At 33.5% G+C, this 16,947-nt stretch overlaps 1 protein-coding gene across 1 annotated transcript; it reads left to right on the top strand.

The window, feature by feature from the left end:
- Window positions 1-5,790: 5,790 nt before the first annotated feature.
- LOC132067291 (cuscuta receptor 1-like) lies at window positions 5,791-13,615 on the top strand. Its single transcript, XM_059460488.1, has 7 exons — window positions 5,791-5,934; window positions 6,796-7,124; window positions 7,758-7,949; window positions 8,368-8,466; window positions 9,312-9,467; window positions 9,795-9,869; window positions 11,347-13,615. The coding sequence occupies exons 1-7, from the start codon at window positions 5,870-5,872 to the stop codon at window positions 13,563-13,565; spliced, it is 3,135 nt and encodes a 1,044-aa protein (XP_059316471.1). The 5' UTR covers window positions 5,791-5,869; the 3' UTR covers window positions 13,566-13,615.
- The last annotated feature ends 3,332 nt before the right edge of the window (window positions 13,616-16,947 follow it).

Here is a 16,947-nt window from a genome sequence, read left to right as displayed (position 1 = left end):
TCTTTTTTTTTTTTTTTTTTTTTTTACGTTTCTTTCTTATTGCTATTGGATTTGGTTGCAATCATCGTACTGGTGATGATTCATTTTGTAGATTATCATATTTTTTGTATGTTCTATAGTAGAATTTGTTAACTTGGTGCTATAGATGAATCATATCAAGTGTACATACAAACAGCCTTCTCTGTGTTTCCGTAACATTTTGCAGCAAACACGTCACCAACGCTTCCTAATCACTCTTACCTCACTTCAACTAGCAATCAAGAAACAAGAATTTACAGCTAACAATATTAAATGGAGAAAGTAATCGAAAAATTAAACAAATATCCATCATCGCCTCATTCAAATGAAAAAAAAAAAAAAGGTTGGTGTAATGGTGTTCATTAGCTCAAACGTCAGAAGAACTTGACAAGGTACTTGTTGCTCCCAAATGCACACAGAAGTATATGCGATCGTGCAAGTAATATAGGATTAAAGTCCAGATATCGTACCCACACGGACTTATGATTAACTATTTACTAAATTAAACTAATGCTAATTATCTAGAGAAGAAATAAAATCCAAAGTTATATTTATAAACTAACCAAAAATAAAATAAAGCAAATGATGAACTTCAACCAAGAAGATCGAATTTTTATGGAAGATAGATCTAGGGTTATGACCACTAACAATCCAGTTGAGTCTTCCAATTGTTATACCTATTTTATTTCCTGAGTTACTAGTTGACGGGTTGATGTTAACTCTATGATATTCTTTCAAACTACTCACAAGCCTATAGATTCTACTATAATGCCTATATTTCTATAGTCGTCAGAGGTAACAAGAGCGCATTTATATCTCCGTATCCAACTAAGTAGGGCTAAAGGGTATACTTCTATCCTCAATAGCGAAACGATAAAATCGAACAAACTCTATTTATTCTTATTACGTACGTAAATTCCCTCTTTCAAGTCCAACTCACGCACCACAGATAGTGTCTAATTAGTGATTAAGCAATTAAACAATTAAGCACAAGAATAAATAGGTAAACCAAAATATGAAAATTCAATGGATATAAACGATAATCAAAATTCAACTTTCATGTTTGTGTCAAAACCCTAGAACTATAAAGTTTAGCTTCACATAGACATAGAGAGAAAATAACAAATCATCCGAATAAAAAAACATAAAATTGAGTATTACATAGAAGAGAAGGTGACACTATAAGAAAAATGCGAATTACTTGGGAATTTTTATTGGGATTTTAGATGAAAATTCGCAGGTAAATTAGTTTTCTGCGGATTTTCCTACCAAAATAAATCCTTAGAAAAAACCTTCGTGAGTAATTGTTACCTGCAGATTTTAAAAATCAAGCAGTAAATTATACGGGGATTTTAATTACGCGAGGTAAAGTTACTTATGATTTTCTTATGGAAAATACTAAAAATTTGCAAGAAATTTTTGGTAAAAATTCGTGAAAGAAGGAATTTTCATGCGGATTTTTTCGCAAGTAAGTCCGCATGAAAAAATCTAGAGATAACTTGGCAAAAGAAATTTCTGGAAAATAAAATTCTCATTTTAATTCTTTTGTTGTTTATTTAATTTCTCCACGCATAATTTATTTTTTACTGTGGTATTTCTTTTTCTGAATATACACATATTTCATTTTTTATTTAAATATCTTCTTACTAATTATTATCTTTCTTGACTGCACACACACAACACAAATATTTGAACTTACACCCCCCACACATCCCAAACCCCACAAATGTGCAATAATAAACACACACACCACAAATATTTGAACTTACACACCCACGCAAATCTAAACCCCAAATGTGCAACACAAAAACGCACACGACAAAAAGATTCGAACTACACACCCACACAACCCAAACCCCACAAATGTGCAACACAAAACACCCCCCCCCCCCCCGCACACGCACATCCCAAACCCCACAAATGTGCAACCCAAACACACACACCACAAATATTCAACTTACACACCACACAACCCAAACCCCACAAATGTGTGCAACACAAACAACCCCCCCCCCCACACACACACACCCATCCCAAACCCCACAAATGTGCAACCTAAACCACACACCAAATATTCGAACTTCACAACCCAAACCCCACAAATGTGCAACACAAAACATACACGACACAAAGATTTTAACTTACACACCACACAACCCAAACCCCACAAATGTGCAACACAAAACACACACACCCCCACACACATCCCAAACCCCACAAATGTGCAACACAAAACACACACACCACAAATATTCGAACTTACACACCCACACAAGCCAAACCCCACAAATGTGCAACACAAAACACACACGACACAAAGATTCGAACTTACACACCCACACGACACAAAGATTCGAACTTACACACCCACACGACACAAAGATTCGAACTTACACACCCACACGACCCAAACCCCACAAATGTGCAACACAAAACACACGAGACAAATATTTGAACTTACACACCACACAACCCAAACCCCACAAATGTGCAACACAAAACACACACACACCCCGCACATCCCAAACCCCACAAATGTGCAACGAAAAACACACACACCACAAATATTCGAACTTACACACCCACACAACCCAAACCCCACAAATGTGCAGCACAAAACACACGCAATACAAAGATTCGAACTTACACACTCACACAATCCAAACCCCACAAATGTGCAACACAAATAGACCCTAACTGAAAGCCATAAGCTAACAACCCAACAAGTCAATCAGATATTCACGCTTTAAGCTCCATGAAGATCCATTTTGGTAGTAGCACACGATAGTTAACCATTATAGATGCCAACAACTTATCGTCTTTTTCCGACGTGGTACATGAAGCCACCAATCGACATATACTTTGAAAATTCCATGCTTACATCTTCTATGAGATATATCTGTAACTAAGTATATTAAATAGACACATTAAAATTATAAAATCACTCAATACTTAAGTATTACTTAAAATATTTACAAAGAGATATATTTGTATAACATATTATAATTGAATTACATTATATTTAATACATGTAAAAATAAAATAATAGTATTTAGTAGGATATACAATAAAAAAAATATGTTTTGCTTGACACAAATCTATCTATTGAAGGAGACAAATACAATTCACGCTAATGACAAATGTAACTAATATTTTTATACTACTTAAAATATTCAATAATACAAAATTTTGTACATTTTCTAATCTAAATTTTACACTGTATGTCAATTATGGAAAAATATTTACCCGTTTTAGCCCAAATTAAGGTATTTTTCAGATGTATTTGATGCATGTAAATTCATAGAAACACAGTAAAAAAAGAAAACATATCCCTTGATTTTAGGCCATAACAGTGGGATCGTTTAATTAGTTATTAATTGGTATTTTTTTACCATACTTTTCCACAAAATCAGATTTTAGATTTCTTTTCCATAACCGTTTTCTATTCCTTCATACAATGTCAACATTCAAACGTAAAAAATCAAAATTCAAAATTTGAAGACATTCAACCAATGTATTTGAAGTTTTCAATATTGATTTCGTTTTATTTACCCGTGTATTTGATAGCATAACTAATGTATTTGAAGTTTCCAATCAAACTCCATGTATTTTATATTAACTATCATGTATTTGTGTAAGTAACAATTTGCATCACCTATGCATTTAGCGGTAATGTATTTGAAGTTTTCAATATTAATTTTGTTTTTTATTTACCCATGTATTTGATAGCATAACTAATGTATTTGAAGTTTCCAATCAAACCCCATGTATTCTATATTAAATCTCATGTATTTGTGTGAGTAACAATTGCATCACCCATGTATTTGATGGGATTAATTTGAACAAAATACATAAATATATAGAAAACTTATCATGTATTTGCGTCATTCGTGTATTTGAAACTAGATGAACTAATGGAATTAATTTGAACAAAATACACAAATATATGGAAAAACTTACAAAAATCCTTCACCAACCACAATAATTGGTAGTTATATCATAGAACATACACAAATACATATATTTTTTTTCTCAAAAACCCTAAAACTTTCTCAAAACCCTAAAAACTTGTTGATTGGTGAGAATGGAAGTGAAATTTTTGTAGAAGGGGGAAGAGCTAGAGGAAGAAGACGACTATTTCACTGGGCATTTACAAATTCTTTCCTTTTTAAAAAGTTAAGAATTTATGAAAAAGGAGAGAGAATGGTAATGTATATTAAGTGATTAATATTGTTACCATTAAAAGGGGATATGGGATTAGGGGTGCTAATTTTTGGGTGTATTTGTGAAATGGTAATTGAAAGTTACTGTGTAGCTATAGTAGTTAAATTAGAAAAGTATTTACTTATTATTAGTAATTAAAATAAAAGATAGTTATTACCACTAATTATGTATTAAAAGTAAAATTCCATAAAATTACAAATTTGAGTTTAAGTTCTATGTAATTAACGTATAAAAATTATGTATACAATCAAGTCATTTAAAAGGAAGTTACATATAACTCTATTTGATAAGCATTGATTAATAACTTATAATAAATAATAGGTTATCTGCTATAAAAAAAAAAAATTACATTAATAAGATAAAAAATGTGCATACACGTAATTTAAACTCTATGAAGATTTTACGTTCACTTGATTTCACGACTTGACTAAGTCATCCAAAGTAGGACAAAAACTTGAATTGATTGATAATTGCTACCATCACTTTCTAAAGTTAAAGTAACAGGTATCCTTCATATTTGCCATATAGATGACTTAGGCTTATATTTTCAATTGATTAGAAGTACAATTTTGGAATTCAGGTAATCAACCACACAAATAAATGCATGGCTGTCAACTTTGCCATAGACTTAGGCAATCACAGCAAGCAGAGAATTGAAGCAAGATCCAAAATTTCAAATTCATGTGTTTCTACAACAATTTCAAGTTACGTATGTATAGTTAATGTAAATATATAGTCATTCAAAAGATATTTATAGGTAAGTTGTCTTAAAATTTGAAATTTATAATATTGAAAATAAAATATATTCTCACAACAAGTCATTCAAAAGATATTTAAGGGGTTGTTTGTTTCTGAAACTTGAAATATGAAATTTATAATATTGAAAATAAGATATATTACCGACTCATGGTGACTAAAAAAGGTGTTAAATAGCCAATGGTATGAATGGTGACTAATCCAACACACTTTAAGGGTTTGTTTGGTTGGGAAATTTTCCCATAGCTTTGAAGATGCGTACGATTGTTGTAAATCTTTGACAACCCTCCCATCCCGACCCGTGATAAAATAACACCCTAGATTATTGGGTGTGTGAATAAATAATAACGAAATTAGTTATAATGAGACCTTGGGAAAACTCGTGGCTTGATATATGATATATCACATCATGTTAGAGTATGGGCTGTTTTAGCCTAAATTAGTTATCATCACAAATTTAATTTCAAAATTAATTATCCCTTATCGCTCGTACCAAACGAGCCCTAAGGATTGATATTCCAGTCAACTTGCTCATCTCTAAACTTGACTTTCCTGGTCATGAAGTCATCTACACAAATAAAATTTTGCCCCATTTGTCAATGCATTCTTCAAATGATGACTAATTTCATTTTCATGTTGCCGTGTTGGAAAGACACTGACGTTATACCATTTTATATATATATATATAACTTTTATATATGGGGGGGGGGGGGGGGTGGTGGGTTATAGGATAGAGGTGTCTAAAGTCCTATATAAACCTTCTACTAGCTATGTTTACAACATCATGGTTTTAGAAAAGAAAGAACAATTATATATTATCCAAAATAAAAATAAAAAAATACACTAGTATACTTAGCTTGAGTTGAAGGATATGGGGAAAATTAAGTTTTGGTTGTTGGTGCTTTATCTGGTGGTTGTGGCCAATCAGTGGCAGAGGTAAGTGTGTTAAGAAATGGTTCAATTGAATCTCCATCGTTCAAAAATTGCACTACAAATGGATTAACAATAAATTCATTTTGTATATATATATAACTATTAAATCTCCTTGACATTATCGGCTCAATGATAAGGTCATAGAAGACATTGCTTAGCTTTAAGCCTCCAAGGATTGAAGGCTCCAAAATTATATTATAAAATATATTATTTATATTGACTAGGGCACAAAATAAAATATAATTTCTATAATTATCATTAGATATTCATGTAGTTATAAATCATTCATCTTTAAATTTCTCTTTTGGATTTTTTTGGACAAACTAAAAAGAAAAGAGCCACATTATTTGAATGAGTGGTAATAATTTTTATAATTATCATTAATCAAGTTTTAAATTTTATTTTGATTTTCTTGGATTTGGTGGAGATTATTTGAATGACTGAGTAAATTATGATATATTTAACTTTATTTTCCTCTTCAATTTTGATTTTTCCTCTATATTTTATTTATAACAATTTAACTTTTCAATCTCAATCCAGTTTTCCTAGATTAGCTATTTCTCTTGTCTCATTTAATTGATCCATAGTTCAAGAAGTAAGTTCTTTTATCTTATTACTATATGGAGTTTATGGCCCCTGATTCATTGTACTAATTACTGCTATAGCTAGTGTTGTATTAGTATATTGCTAGTGAACTTACAAAGTAAGCTGTAAAGGTAGAAAAAAACAGATCAATCAAGAGATAACAGTTCCTCTTGTTATGATTTAGCTTTAAGCCACTAATTCCTTTGAACACTCCTGCTCCTTGATAATTAATCATATTTCATCATTTAAATTTATATATTTTTTATACCCTTTTGTTAGGATTACTGGCTCCGCCACTGTGCCCGACATGTGTTGGGAGGAAGAGAGAAGTGCTCTATTAGAGCTACAAGCAAACATGATGAGTTCAAATGGTGGACTCTTAGCACTTTGGGCAGCCTATAATGAGAGTGGTTTTTTGGATTGTTGTTCTTGGCGTTGGGTAAAATGCAACTTAGCAACAGGTCGAGTGATAAAACTCAATCTCGAAGCAATAAGGCAAGGAGCAGGGGATGGTTGGAGTTTTAATGCCTCTCTATTTCTTCCATTCAAATCACTAGAAGTTCTTATATTGTCTGATAATTATATTATAGGGTCGACCAAAAATGAAGGTTGATCTCTTTTTGCCTCATCTCTCTTTTTCTCTGTAATCATCTGGGATCTGAAACTCATTGGCTCGATTAACTCAGATTCCCATTGTATAGGGTTCATTTATTCCCTACTAAGAATTTATTTATTTTCAGAGCTCAAACCCGAAATCTCTAGTTAAGGAAGAAGGAATTTTTTCCATCGCACCACATGATTCGCAACTAAACCACACGCTAATTTTAGATGGAAATTTCCGAGGGAGTCCTCGGAAATTGTCTCATCGAAAGCTATCCGATGGACATTCTGTTGAAAATCTCATATTTCCAAAGGACTTCCCTCAAAAATTTCTATCAAAAATATTTTGAAAGCATTGTTTGGTTATAAAAAGTGACTAATTTTTGGGCAGTTTTTGAATATGAATTTTTCAATTTTCAAAAAGTGGTTTAGACTAGTTTTTCAAGTTTTCTAAGCACAAAACTTCAACTTCTTTTCAAGTCAAAAGCATGTCCAAACACAATTTCAACTTTCAAAAACCATTTTTTTCATCTCATCTTAAAAAACTCTTTTTTCAAGTTTCAACCAAATATATGTCCAAACGCTAGCTATGTATGCACATTAACCATGTTTTTTTTGTCACTTGTGATTTTATTATCCAGGGTTCGACAAACTGTCACATCTGACCAACCTGAAAGTACTCGATTTGCAGTCAAATTATCTCCGCTTTCCAAATGTTTTAACACCTCTGTGTTGGATTTCATCTCTCGAGGTTCTACGACTTAATCGTGTTTTGGGCACACAACTGGATACAATTGAATTCCCTTCGTTGAAAAATCGCTCTATGCCTATAGGTACATTGTACAAAATACTACTACTTTCTTTTTTTCGTGTATAGATATAAAAATTGTTGAATTACCTTGCATAACGAGAATTTTAATAGTAATGATAAAAGGTAACTCCAAAATAGTTTTATGTTGTAGGTAAGAATTTAAACACTATATCAATTTTTGAATTCCCTTGCTTGAAATTGCTCTGTCAATGGATGCCGCCTTTTTTTTACTTCTAAAAATTATGGTTTTTGGACCAACTTACGCTCATGTCGACCAATTTCATACCCTCTTTTGAACATACAAATTAATCATAGCAGTATACTCTATCCTTCTTTTTATATGCATATAATAAGGGTGGTTGTAATAGATTTTTGAAGTGGCTATTGTTGGATAATATTATGCAATATTAGGACTCACTTGAAATAGTTTTATTTTTAAGATGAAGGCATAAGTGAGAAATGTCCCGGGATGAGCAATTTAAGAGTACTCGTGTTGACAGGTTATGGAATCAACGACATCAATGTCCTTTCTGCATTGGGTAAGCTCCTTTTCCAAAAATATGTGTACAAATTAACTTGGAGATTGTACTATAAGATGATTAAAAAAGTCATAAAAGAGAAAAACAAGAAATGAGTAAAAACAATGGATCAAATAAGACTAACGGTGTTTCTTGGTATGGAGTAATATAAGTATTTTTCAATCTTGTTATGTTTAGAAAAATAAATTTCTTAAAAGCCACCATCAAAAGGTTGTGTTCGGATAGATAGGTTTCCTCCGCCCTTAACTAGAAGTTTCAAGTTCGAGTCCTGAGAATGCAAAAAAAAACCTGGTAGGGAGTGCTTCCCCCCTTAATGGGCCTTACTCGATGCAAATATGAATTAGTCGGATCCTTAAAACATGTACCGGACACCGGGCGGAAAACCCAAAAGTTCCTTAAAAGTCAAGCATATGTGGTCGAGTAAAAAAAACATAAGTGATATTGAATCGATTCATACAGTGATATATTTTGCTTAACTCTTGGATAAATTTCTCCTTCCCATCCCCTAATGGATTGATTAATAGTAGCCCCTTAACCTTACTCTAAAATAGGTACCAGACGCCAAGTGAGAAACCCCAAAAAGTTCCTTAGAAGTCGAGAAAATAACTTATGTGGTCGGAGTCATGGAAAATGAATTTCATAAGTGTATAAATATGTTTGCCTAGATTAAGTATAAATATTCTTGGGATAATATTCTCTACTACTTACCAAACACTAAAAATAAATTAAAAAGTTACTTAGTTTTTAGAAAATATCCCCTCCTAAAACCACAAAGAAGAGAAAGGATACACTCAAGTATTTTGGTTTTGCCCCTAGCTAATAATGAATTTCATAAACCAATGCAGGTCTTGGTACACATACTGGATTGAGGAATTTAGAGAGACTCTATTTGTCTACCAATGACTTCAATTCCACCATCTTTTCATCTCTCAAGCATCTTCCATCTCTCAAGCATCTGGATCTCCATAACAATGACATTGATGGAAAAATTGAAATGAATGGTTCGTTAAACTTCTTACTATCCAAGTTTCACCCCTTTATCACATGCATATAGCTTCATCGTCGTAAAATGGTTGTGGTGGAATGGATAGGATTGCCTTGACCCTTAATGAAAGGTCTCGAGTTTGATCCCTGTCAATGAAAAAATCTTGGTAGGGGGCGCTTCCTCCATTGCGAATCCCGATTAATCGGCCCCAAAGCGAGTACTGAACACCCAAAAACGTCCCGAAAAAACATGTTGCTTCATTAAGATATCGACCGTACAACTAAATATCTCAAGTATCTTCTTTTTTGTTGTGCTTATAATTTATTTTGATTTAATTGTCTAGATATAATTGCCTTGAGCAATTTGGAATTTCTAGATCTCCGGATGAACAATTTTGAGGGCTTTGTGACTACCAAAGGTACATGGATTACTAACTTCAAAGAATTGTTATTGTACTTGTTATTGGATTATTTGATAAATGCAATAATTGTCTACCTTATAAATAGACTGAATTTATCTATTATTGTGTGACAAAGGATAGATTTAATGTTAACAATAAGATCTATTCCTTCTTATGCACCAATAAACAGGTAGTAAAAGAATGAGTTCTCTAAGGAATTTAAGACTTGGAAGTTCTAATTCCAACTCCACCAACATCTTACAATCCTTAAAATCATTCTCATCTCTCAAGGGGCTTTCTTATGAATATAGTGATCTCTGAAATCATGAAAATCAAGATTTTTTTTTAAGACATTTTAAAAAAATAACAAGTTTTCCATAAATTCTCTTACTCAAAGTCTCTCTCTTTTTAGGGTTTTAAAAAAAAACTTTTTTTTTTTTTTTTTTTTAAATAAAAAAATGACTTTTTTTTTTTTTTTAATATGTTTTTTTTTTTTTTTTTTTGAAATGGATATAAAAAAAATCAAATTTTCAAATTCGGGTTTTTTACTTTTTTTTTAATGAAAATTGTTTGGAGGGATCTTATTTCTCTCTCTCTCTCTCTCTCTCTCTCCCTAGTGCTCTATGTAATTATTTCGTTTTTAAATAAGTGTGGGGGTTATGTGTGTGTGTGTGTAGCTAATCAAGGTAGTGTTTTCTCTCTCTCTTTGTGTGTGTGTGTGATGATTTATACATAGATTTAATGAAGATCTTTTCTTTGGAAGAATTAGTGTGTGTAATGCAAATAGAATAGAAGAAATAACACTTGGAATTTAATTCCACCAAATTACATCCTTAAAATCATTCTTCAAGGGCTTTCTTAGAGAGATTTTTTCCACTATGAATTTGGAATAATCTTCTGTCACTATATATATATATATATATAAATATTGGTGTTGTGATTCATTTTCTTTTTTGTTTTCCAACTCTCTCTTTGAAACCTATAAAGTCAATGGGAATTTTCTCAAACAAATGACTAAATCTGATTATGGATTTATGGTGGGGGTTTGCACCCCTCCCTAATCAAGGTAGTGTTATTTTCTCTTTTTTCAAACATTACCATGATTCTATTCATATATGCATTATTGTTGTGGAAGGAAGATCGTGAGTTAACTGACCTGCAACCACACCAACACAAATAGAAAAGAAGAAATGACTCAGAGATTTAACGAGATACATCCTCAGGGCAAAAGCAGAGAGAGCTTTTCACTCTGAACGAGAATAATCGTGCAAAAAATCCTCAATTACAACTCCTTTATATAGATCCAACCAATTCCTAAACCTACAAGGAAACACAACTACATCTTCAACTGTTTCTCAAACTTAAAAATATTTTGTTTTCATGGCCAAACATAATTAGAATTCACAGGATTTAAGACAAACTACAATAACAAATACTTATTGTAGAAATTTTTGTTAGCTAAATGTCATCTGAACCTTTTCTCTTTGAAATATAGGTTGGTGTGAACTCAAAAACCTTCAAGAGGTGTCATTCGTTAACAACAATTTCGAGGGAACACTTCCTTCATGTCTTGGAAACTTGACATCACTTCGATGGCTGAGACTTGATGAGAATCGCTTCACTGGAAATATAGCCTCATATCCTCTTTGGAAGACACTCACATCACTTGAGTTCTTGGATATTTCATCTAACCAATTTGAAGTTCCACTATCATTCAATCAATTCGCCAACCACTCAAAACTTACCTACTTGAATGTTGGGTATAATACTATAACTACAGACACCGAATTCAAGAATTGGGTCCCAAATTTCCAGTTGCAGCTTTTTGCTATTCAGGGATTCATAAACCTTCAAAAATTGCCTTCTTTCCTCCATTACCAGCATGACTTGAGAGTTCTCGCTATAGACAAAAATCATTTACCAGGAAACTTTCCGACTTGGTTGTTAGAGAATAACACCAGACTTGCAGGCCTTTATGCTAGAGATAATGCTTTCATCGGACCATTGAAGTTGCCATCCAGTAGTCATCTCTGTTTAAAGGAACTTGATGTCTCTAATAACAAACTAAGCGGACATGTTCCAGCAAACATAAGTTCAACCTTCCCAATGCTTGATCATCTGAACATGTCACAAAATTTGCTTGAAGGTCCTATACCTTCTGATATTGGCGGCTTTCAATTAACTGGGCTAGATCTATCTCACAATTTCTTGTCCGGAGGAGTTCCTAGCGATCTGGCAATTGGTTCTCCATCACTGAATTACCTCCGGCTGTCAAACAACAAGTTGTCAGGGCAAATATTTTCAAAGGATATCAGACCAAGTATACTATTTTATTTGTACTTGAATGACAATAGGTTTGAGGGACCGTTACCTAGTAACATTTTTCTCAAACCCCTTATTGCACTGGATGCTAGCAGCAATAACTTCTCTGGAGAGATTCCGAGATGGATTAGAGATAACACAAGATTGTTACAGCTCGATTTGGCAAGAAATCATCTCGAAGGCTCGATTCCAGTTGAGATTTGCAATTTGAAGCTCATTCGGGTCTTAGCTTTGTCCGAAAACAGACTTTCAGGCAATGTTCCTTCTTGTGTGAGTGGTTTACCCCTTGAACACATCCATCTAGACAAAAATCAATTGGGTGGTGAACTTGAAGATTCACTTTTCAACATCTCTTCTCTGATAACATTGGATCTTGGCCACAACAGTTTTACAGGAAATATCCCACACACCATAGGCTCACTTTCATATCTGAACTTCCTTCTCCTCAACAATAACCAATTGGAAGGAGAAATTCCAACTCAGATTTGTCTGCTAAACAAGTTATCCATCATGGATTTGTCTTTTAATAAGCTTTATGGTCCTCTCCTTCCTTGTTTGGGTAACTTAACACAAGCGGAAAATGATGCAGAAACTAGAAGTGTATATAATCATGTAACTTCCAAGTCAGCGTGGTTAGATTTCATGGGTTGGATAAGTTCAACAAGGCACTACCACATTTCATATGGATTTCTAAGTGACATCAATATGATGGATGTGGAAACCCGGGTCCAGTTTTCAACAAAAAGAAACTCATACACTTACAAGGGAAGCATTCTAAAGTATATGTCAGGTATTGATCTCTCAAGTAACGGATTAACAGGTGAAATTCCCATTGAGCTAGGAAACTTGAGCAAAATACATGCATTGAATCTATCGCACAACCACATCTTTGGAAGAATCCCAAATACCTTCTCCAATTTACATGAAACCGAGAGTCTGGACCTATCCTACAACAACTTGAATGGGAGAATTCCTGTTGGCCTACTTGAGCTACATTCTTTGGAGATATTCAGCGTAGCATACAATAACTTATCTGGTGCAGTACCACCATTTAAAGCTCAGTTCTCAACTTTCGACAAAAGCAGCTATCAAGGGAATCCTTTGCTTTGTGGTTATCCATTAGACAACGAGTGTAGCGATACTAAATCGTCAAATACCTCAAATAATGGAAGTAAGGATTCTGCAGGCTTTGTGGATATGGAGGATTTCTACATCGGCTTTGTTGTGTCTTATGGAGCGATCTTGATGGGACTAGCTGCAGCACTCTTCAATCCTTATTGGAGAACAGCATGGTTTAGGCTTGTTGAGGTTTTGATGTTCTCTTCTTACTATTTTCTGTTAGACAATGTTGTTACACCCCTCAAGAATAGATGGTGGAGGAACCTTAGGTAATTGTTGTTCTCATTCTTAGGGGTCGTTTGGTTCAAAGACAAGTTATGCTAGGATTAGTAATACTGGAATTAGTTATGATGGCAATATTTCTTATCAACCGTTTGGTTTGTTGTATTAAAAATAACATGCATTACATAACTTCTGAATAGGGTGTATAAGAATAGTATGGTATTATTAATGCCATGGTTTATTATGTATAAGAATAGTATTGAATAGGGTGTATAAGCAATACTGGTATTAATTGTATTAGACTTAAATTTGCAACCAAACATTGTACTTTTTATTTTTATTTTTTATGAAGAACATTGTACTATAATTTTATACCAATTTGTCATTTAAAAAAAACTATAATTTATACCAACATTATTCTACCTAATACACCCTACCAAACAACCCCTTACTGTATGGACTAGTAGGTGAAGAGGGATCAGACTCGAAATATGGGAAACATACTGTCAAAATCTATATATACTTATAATGTGAATTATATTGTATCAGATGTTATTTTCATGATACATCTCTTACTTAGGGTAAACACATCTCACAAGATCAATAACACAGTATACATATGTATCATCCAGAAATGTAGAACAAAACGATAAAGTGTAACTTCACCATTATTTCTATAATGGTACCTTGTACCTCATGAGCAAATATCTACTTGCAACCTCACAACTAAAGGAACCATTTCATTCAAGCAAATTCAAACAACAAGAACTTAGCACTGCAAAAGAATGGAAGAACACGCTACCAAAGGAGATATGGACTCATCAGTTTGGTAAAAAAGAGAAGTGAATTAATTTCTAAGTTTAAACTCAAACTTGAAGTTGATATACAATAACTGATCTATGCTATGCAATATTGATGAGATGGTGCAAACCTAAAACTAATAAAATAAGAACACACAGTGAGCTTGTTTGGATGGTTGTTACTTATTGTATTCTATGTGTTAGTTTAAATACGATATTTGTTTTGATTGTTATTCAAATTTTATTATATCGTATCGTTAAATCTGGACCATCAGTTAAGGAAAGCAAATCTGTGTCATTGTATGACCAACATTTACCAGTTATCAAATCCAAGAACTCAATTACAAAATGTCCAAAACAAATACACACAATTTTCATTCAATTCGTAGGCCATTGCATCTTCAACATAGCACCCCCTTAAAATTATCACCATGAGTAAATTATTTCATTATCGAGTGCATTACCGATTGGAAAATCTATCTTCTCATACATGTAGACCACATGGTCCGTATCTTGTTTGTCCAAAAAGACTACACCGATGACTTACAGATTCATATGATAAAACCTAGGAACACAGGAAACAACTACATAAAACTTTCTTTTTGTCTTATAACTCCAATGCTGTTGACCATGTACCTTGAACGCTTGGTTGTTTAGTGACATGACGAGTCTTCAGCTTTACCACCTTTCTGCCAAGCGAATTCCTTAGCTTGGTCGCTGCTTCAAGTACTTCGTCTTGACTCAAATTTTTCACACATACAACACGCTCATTCTTGTTCTCTGATTGAAAAAGCAAATCAGTACATACCCTTGAAAAGAAATTACAGGAAAAAACGATTGGTTTTTAAATAAACTGATATCACAAGTATATGAGGCATATTAGGAATATTATCTTCACAACATACATTTTTTTACAGTTCATGTATCGGTACTTGGGACTACTTCTGGACAGGGTTGCGAGGCGGCAAAATGTGTTCGATATGACACATTATATTTGACACTTCCTGTAGCTGTCAATAACAAAACCTATCTGCTCGCTTGTAGCCCAAAGTGGCAAAAAAAGAAAAAGAAAAAAAAAAAGAACTTTAGTCCTGTTAAAGTGGTCCTCAGGAGTGCAAGTCTCTATTTTAGTTTTTTGCCACTTTCATGGTTCTCTCTAAACTACCTGATCCAGTTCTTTTTTCTTATTGGGTTATACTTTGGCATATTGTTCATAAACAGCTACAAAAAAAAGTACATATCATCCATCTCAAAATGCACAAATCACAAACCATATTATGCCTTTGTTACTTCATTTCTTAATGCCTAATTGTTGCAGCATTCTCCTCATCTCTAGATATGGAGAATTTGGCCTTTGTTATGCACATTATAGTGATCTGTCCTTCCCAAGGACTAAACCTCCACAATCCTGTTGACGACCTATCTGATTGGATCACTTAAAGTGATATCTTCGGTAAGCTGATCCCAAGTTTAAACATTCTAATGGTGCTTGGGCAGAGTAGAGCACGAGCTATTGTAAATAATCCAGTAGAGCCTAAGAGGGCTTCAATTTGGCTCGAGTGCACCATTAAAGGAATGACTGCATAGATTCAGTAGCAAGGAAAGCAACTCAGATCAGGTCAATCAAATAACATCTGAGGTCCAAGAGGTGGAAACCCGAAATGAATATGATACATAAAGAGTAAGGACTCTCTAGGAAGGGCATATGCAGCTCCCTTATCAACGGTGAGAGACGGTAAACCTTCACAGAGATAAAGAGGGTTCAGAAGCAGCAAACTTTGGGCCAGGTGTTAAAAACCGACTGGAAAACCATTTCTGGCACAATGCTTAACCCATTGAGTGAGACTAACCGATCAACGAAAATTTCAGCAGAGTTCACTTTAAAGCTAGACAAACTCCATCCTAATATACAAAGACTACAATAACATAAATAAGTCTTAATGCAACTAATTACTACTGCCTCTGTCCCAATTTATGTGGTACCATTTCCTTTTTAGTCTATCTCAAAAAGAATGTCACCTTTCTATAATTAGAAACAACTTAACTATAAAATTTCTCTTTTACCCTTAATGAAATGATTTATAGCCACACAATTGTCTATGGTGTGTTTTAGACCACACATTTCAAAAGTCCATCTTTCTTTCTTAAACTTTATGCCAAGTCAAATACTACCACATATATTGGCACGGCGGGAGTACTTATTAGTCACAGGGGTCATTCATAATTACAAAAAAAAACTAGATACGTCCAAACTAAACATAACCATACATTAAACACGTATAGAGCATCTGGAGTTTTATCACAACTGTGTAAACATGATAAACAAAACTCAGACTCTCACAAATAATGCGTCAATGGAAAAGAAAATATAGGGATCGCTGAGTACGTTTGATCTATTAATCAATCTGGAGACTCAGTATCTATCTTCAGCTATGTCTTTGTTATATCCCGTATTTTTTTTTACGTCGGATTATTTGTAAGCTGAGGTGGGGCCCACACGTCAAGATTTTTTTTGGAACATGTGACAAGTTATATGAATCACATATGTGGAGTTAAACACAACTCAAGAAGGACCCTTGGGCCAAATCAAAGTGGAAGCCCTCCAAACGAATATTTTTAAGAAAATGTTTTCG

This window comes from Lycium ferocissimum, chromosome 8 (genome assembly GCF_029784015.1).
Source record: "Lycium ferocissimum isolate CSIRO_LF1 chromosome 8, AGI_CSIRO_Lferr_CH_V1, whole genome shotgun sequence".
NCBI classification, from domain to species: Eukaryota; Viridiplantae; Streptophyta; class Magnoliopsida; order Solanales; family Solanaceae; genus Lycium; species Lycium ferocissimum.
This window is presented reverse-complemented; position numbering and strand designations above follow the sequence as displayed.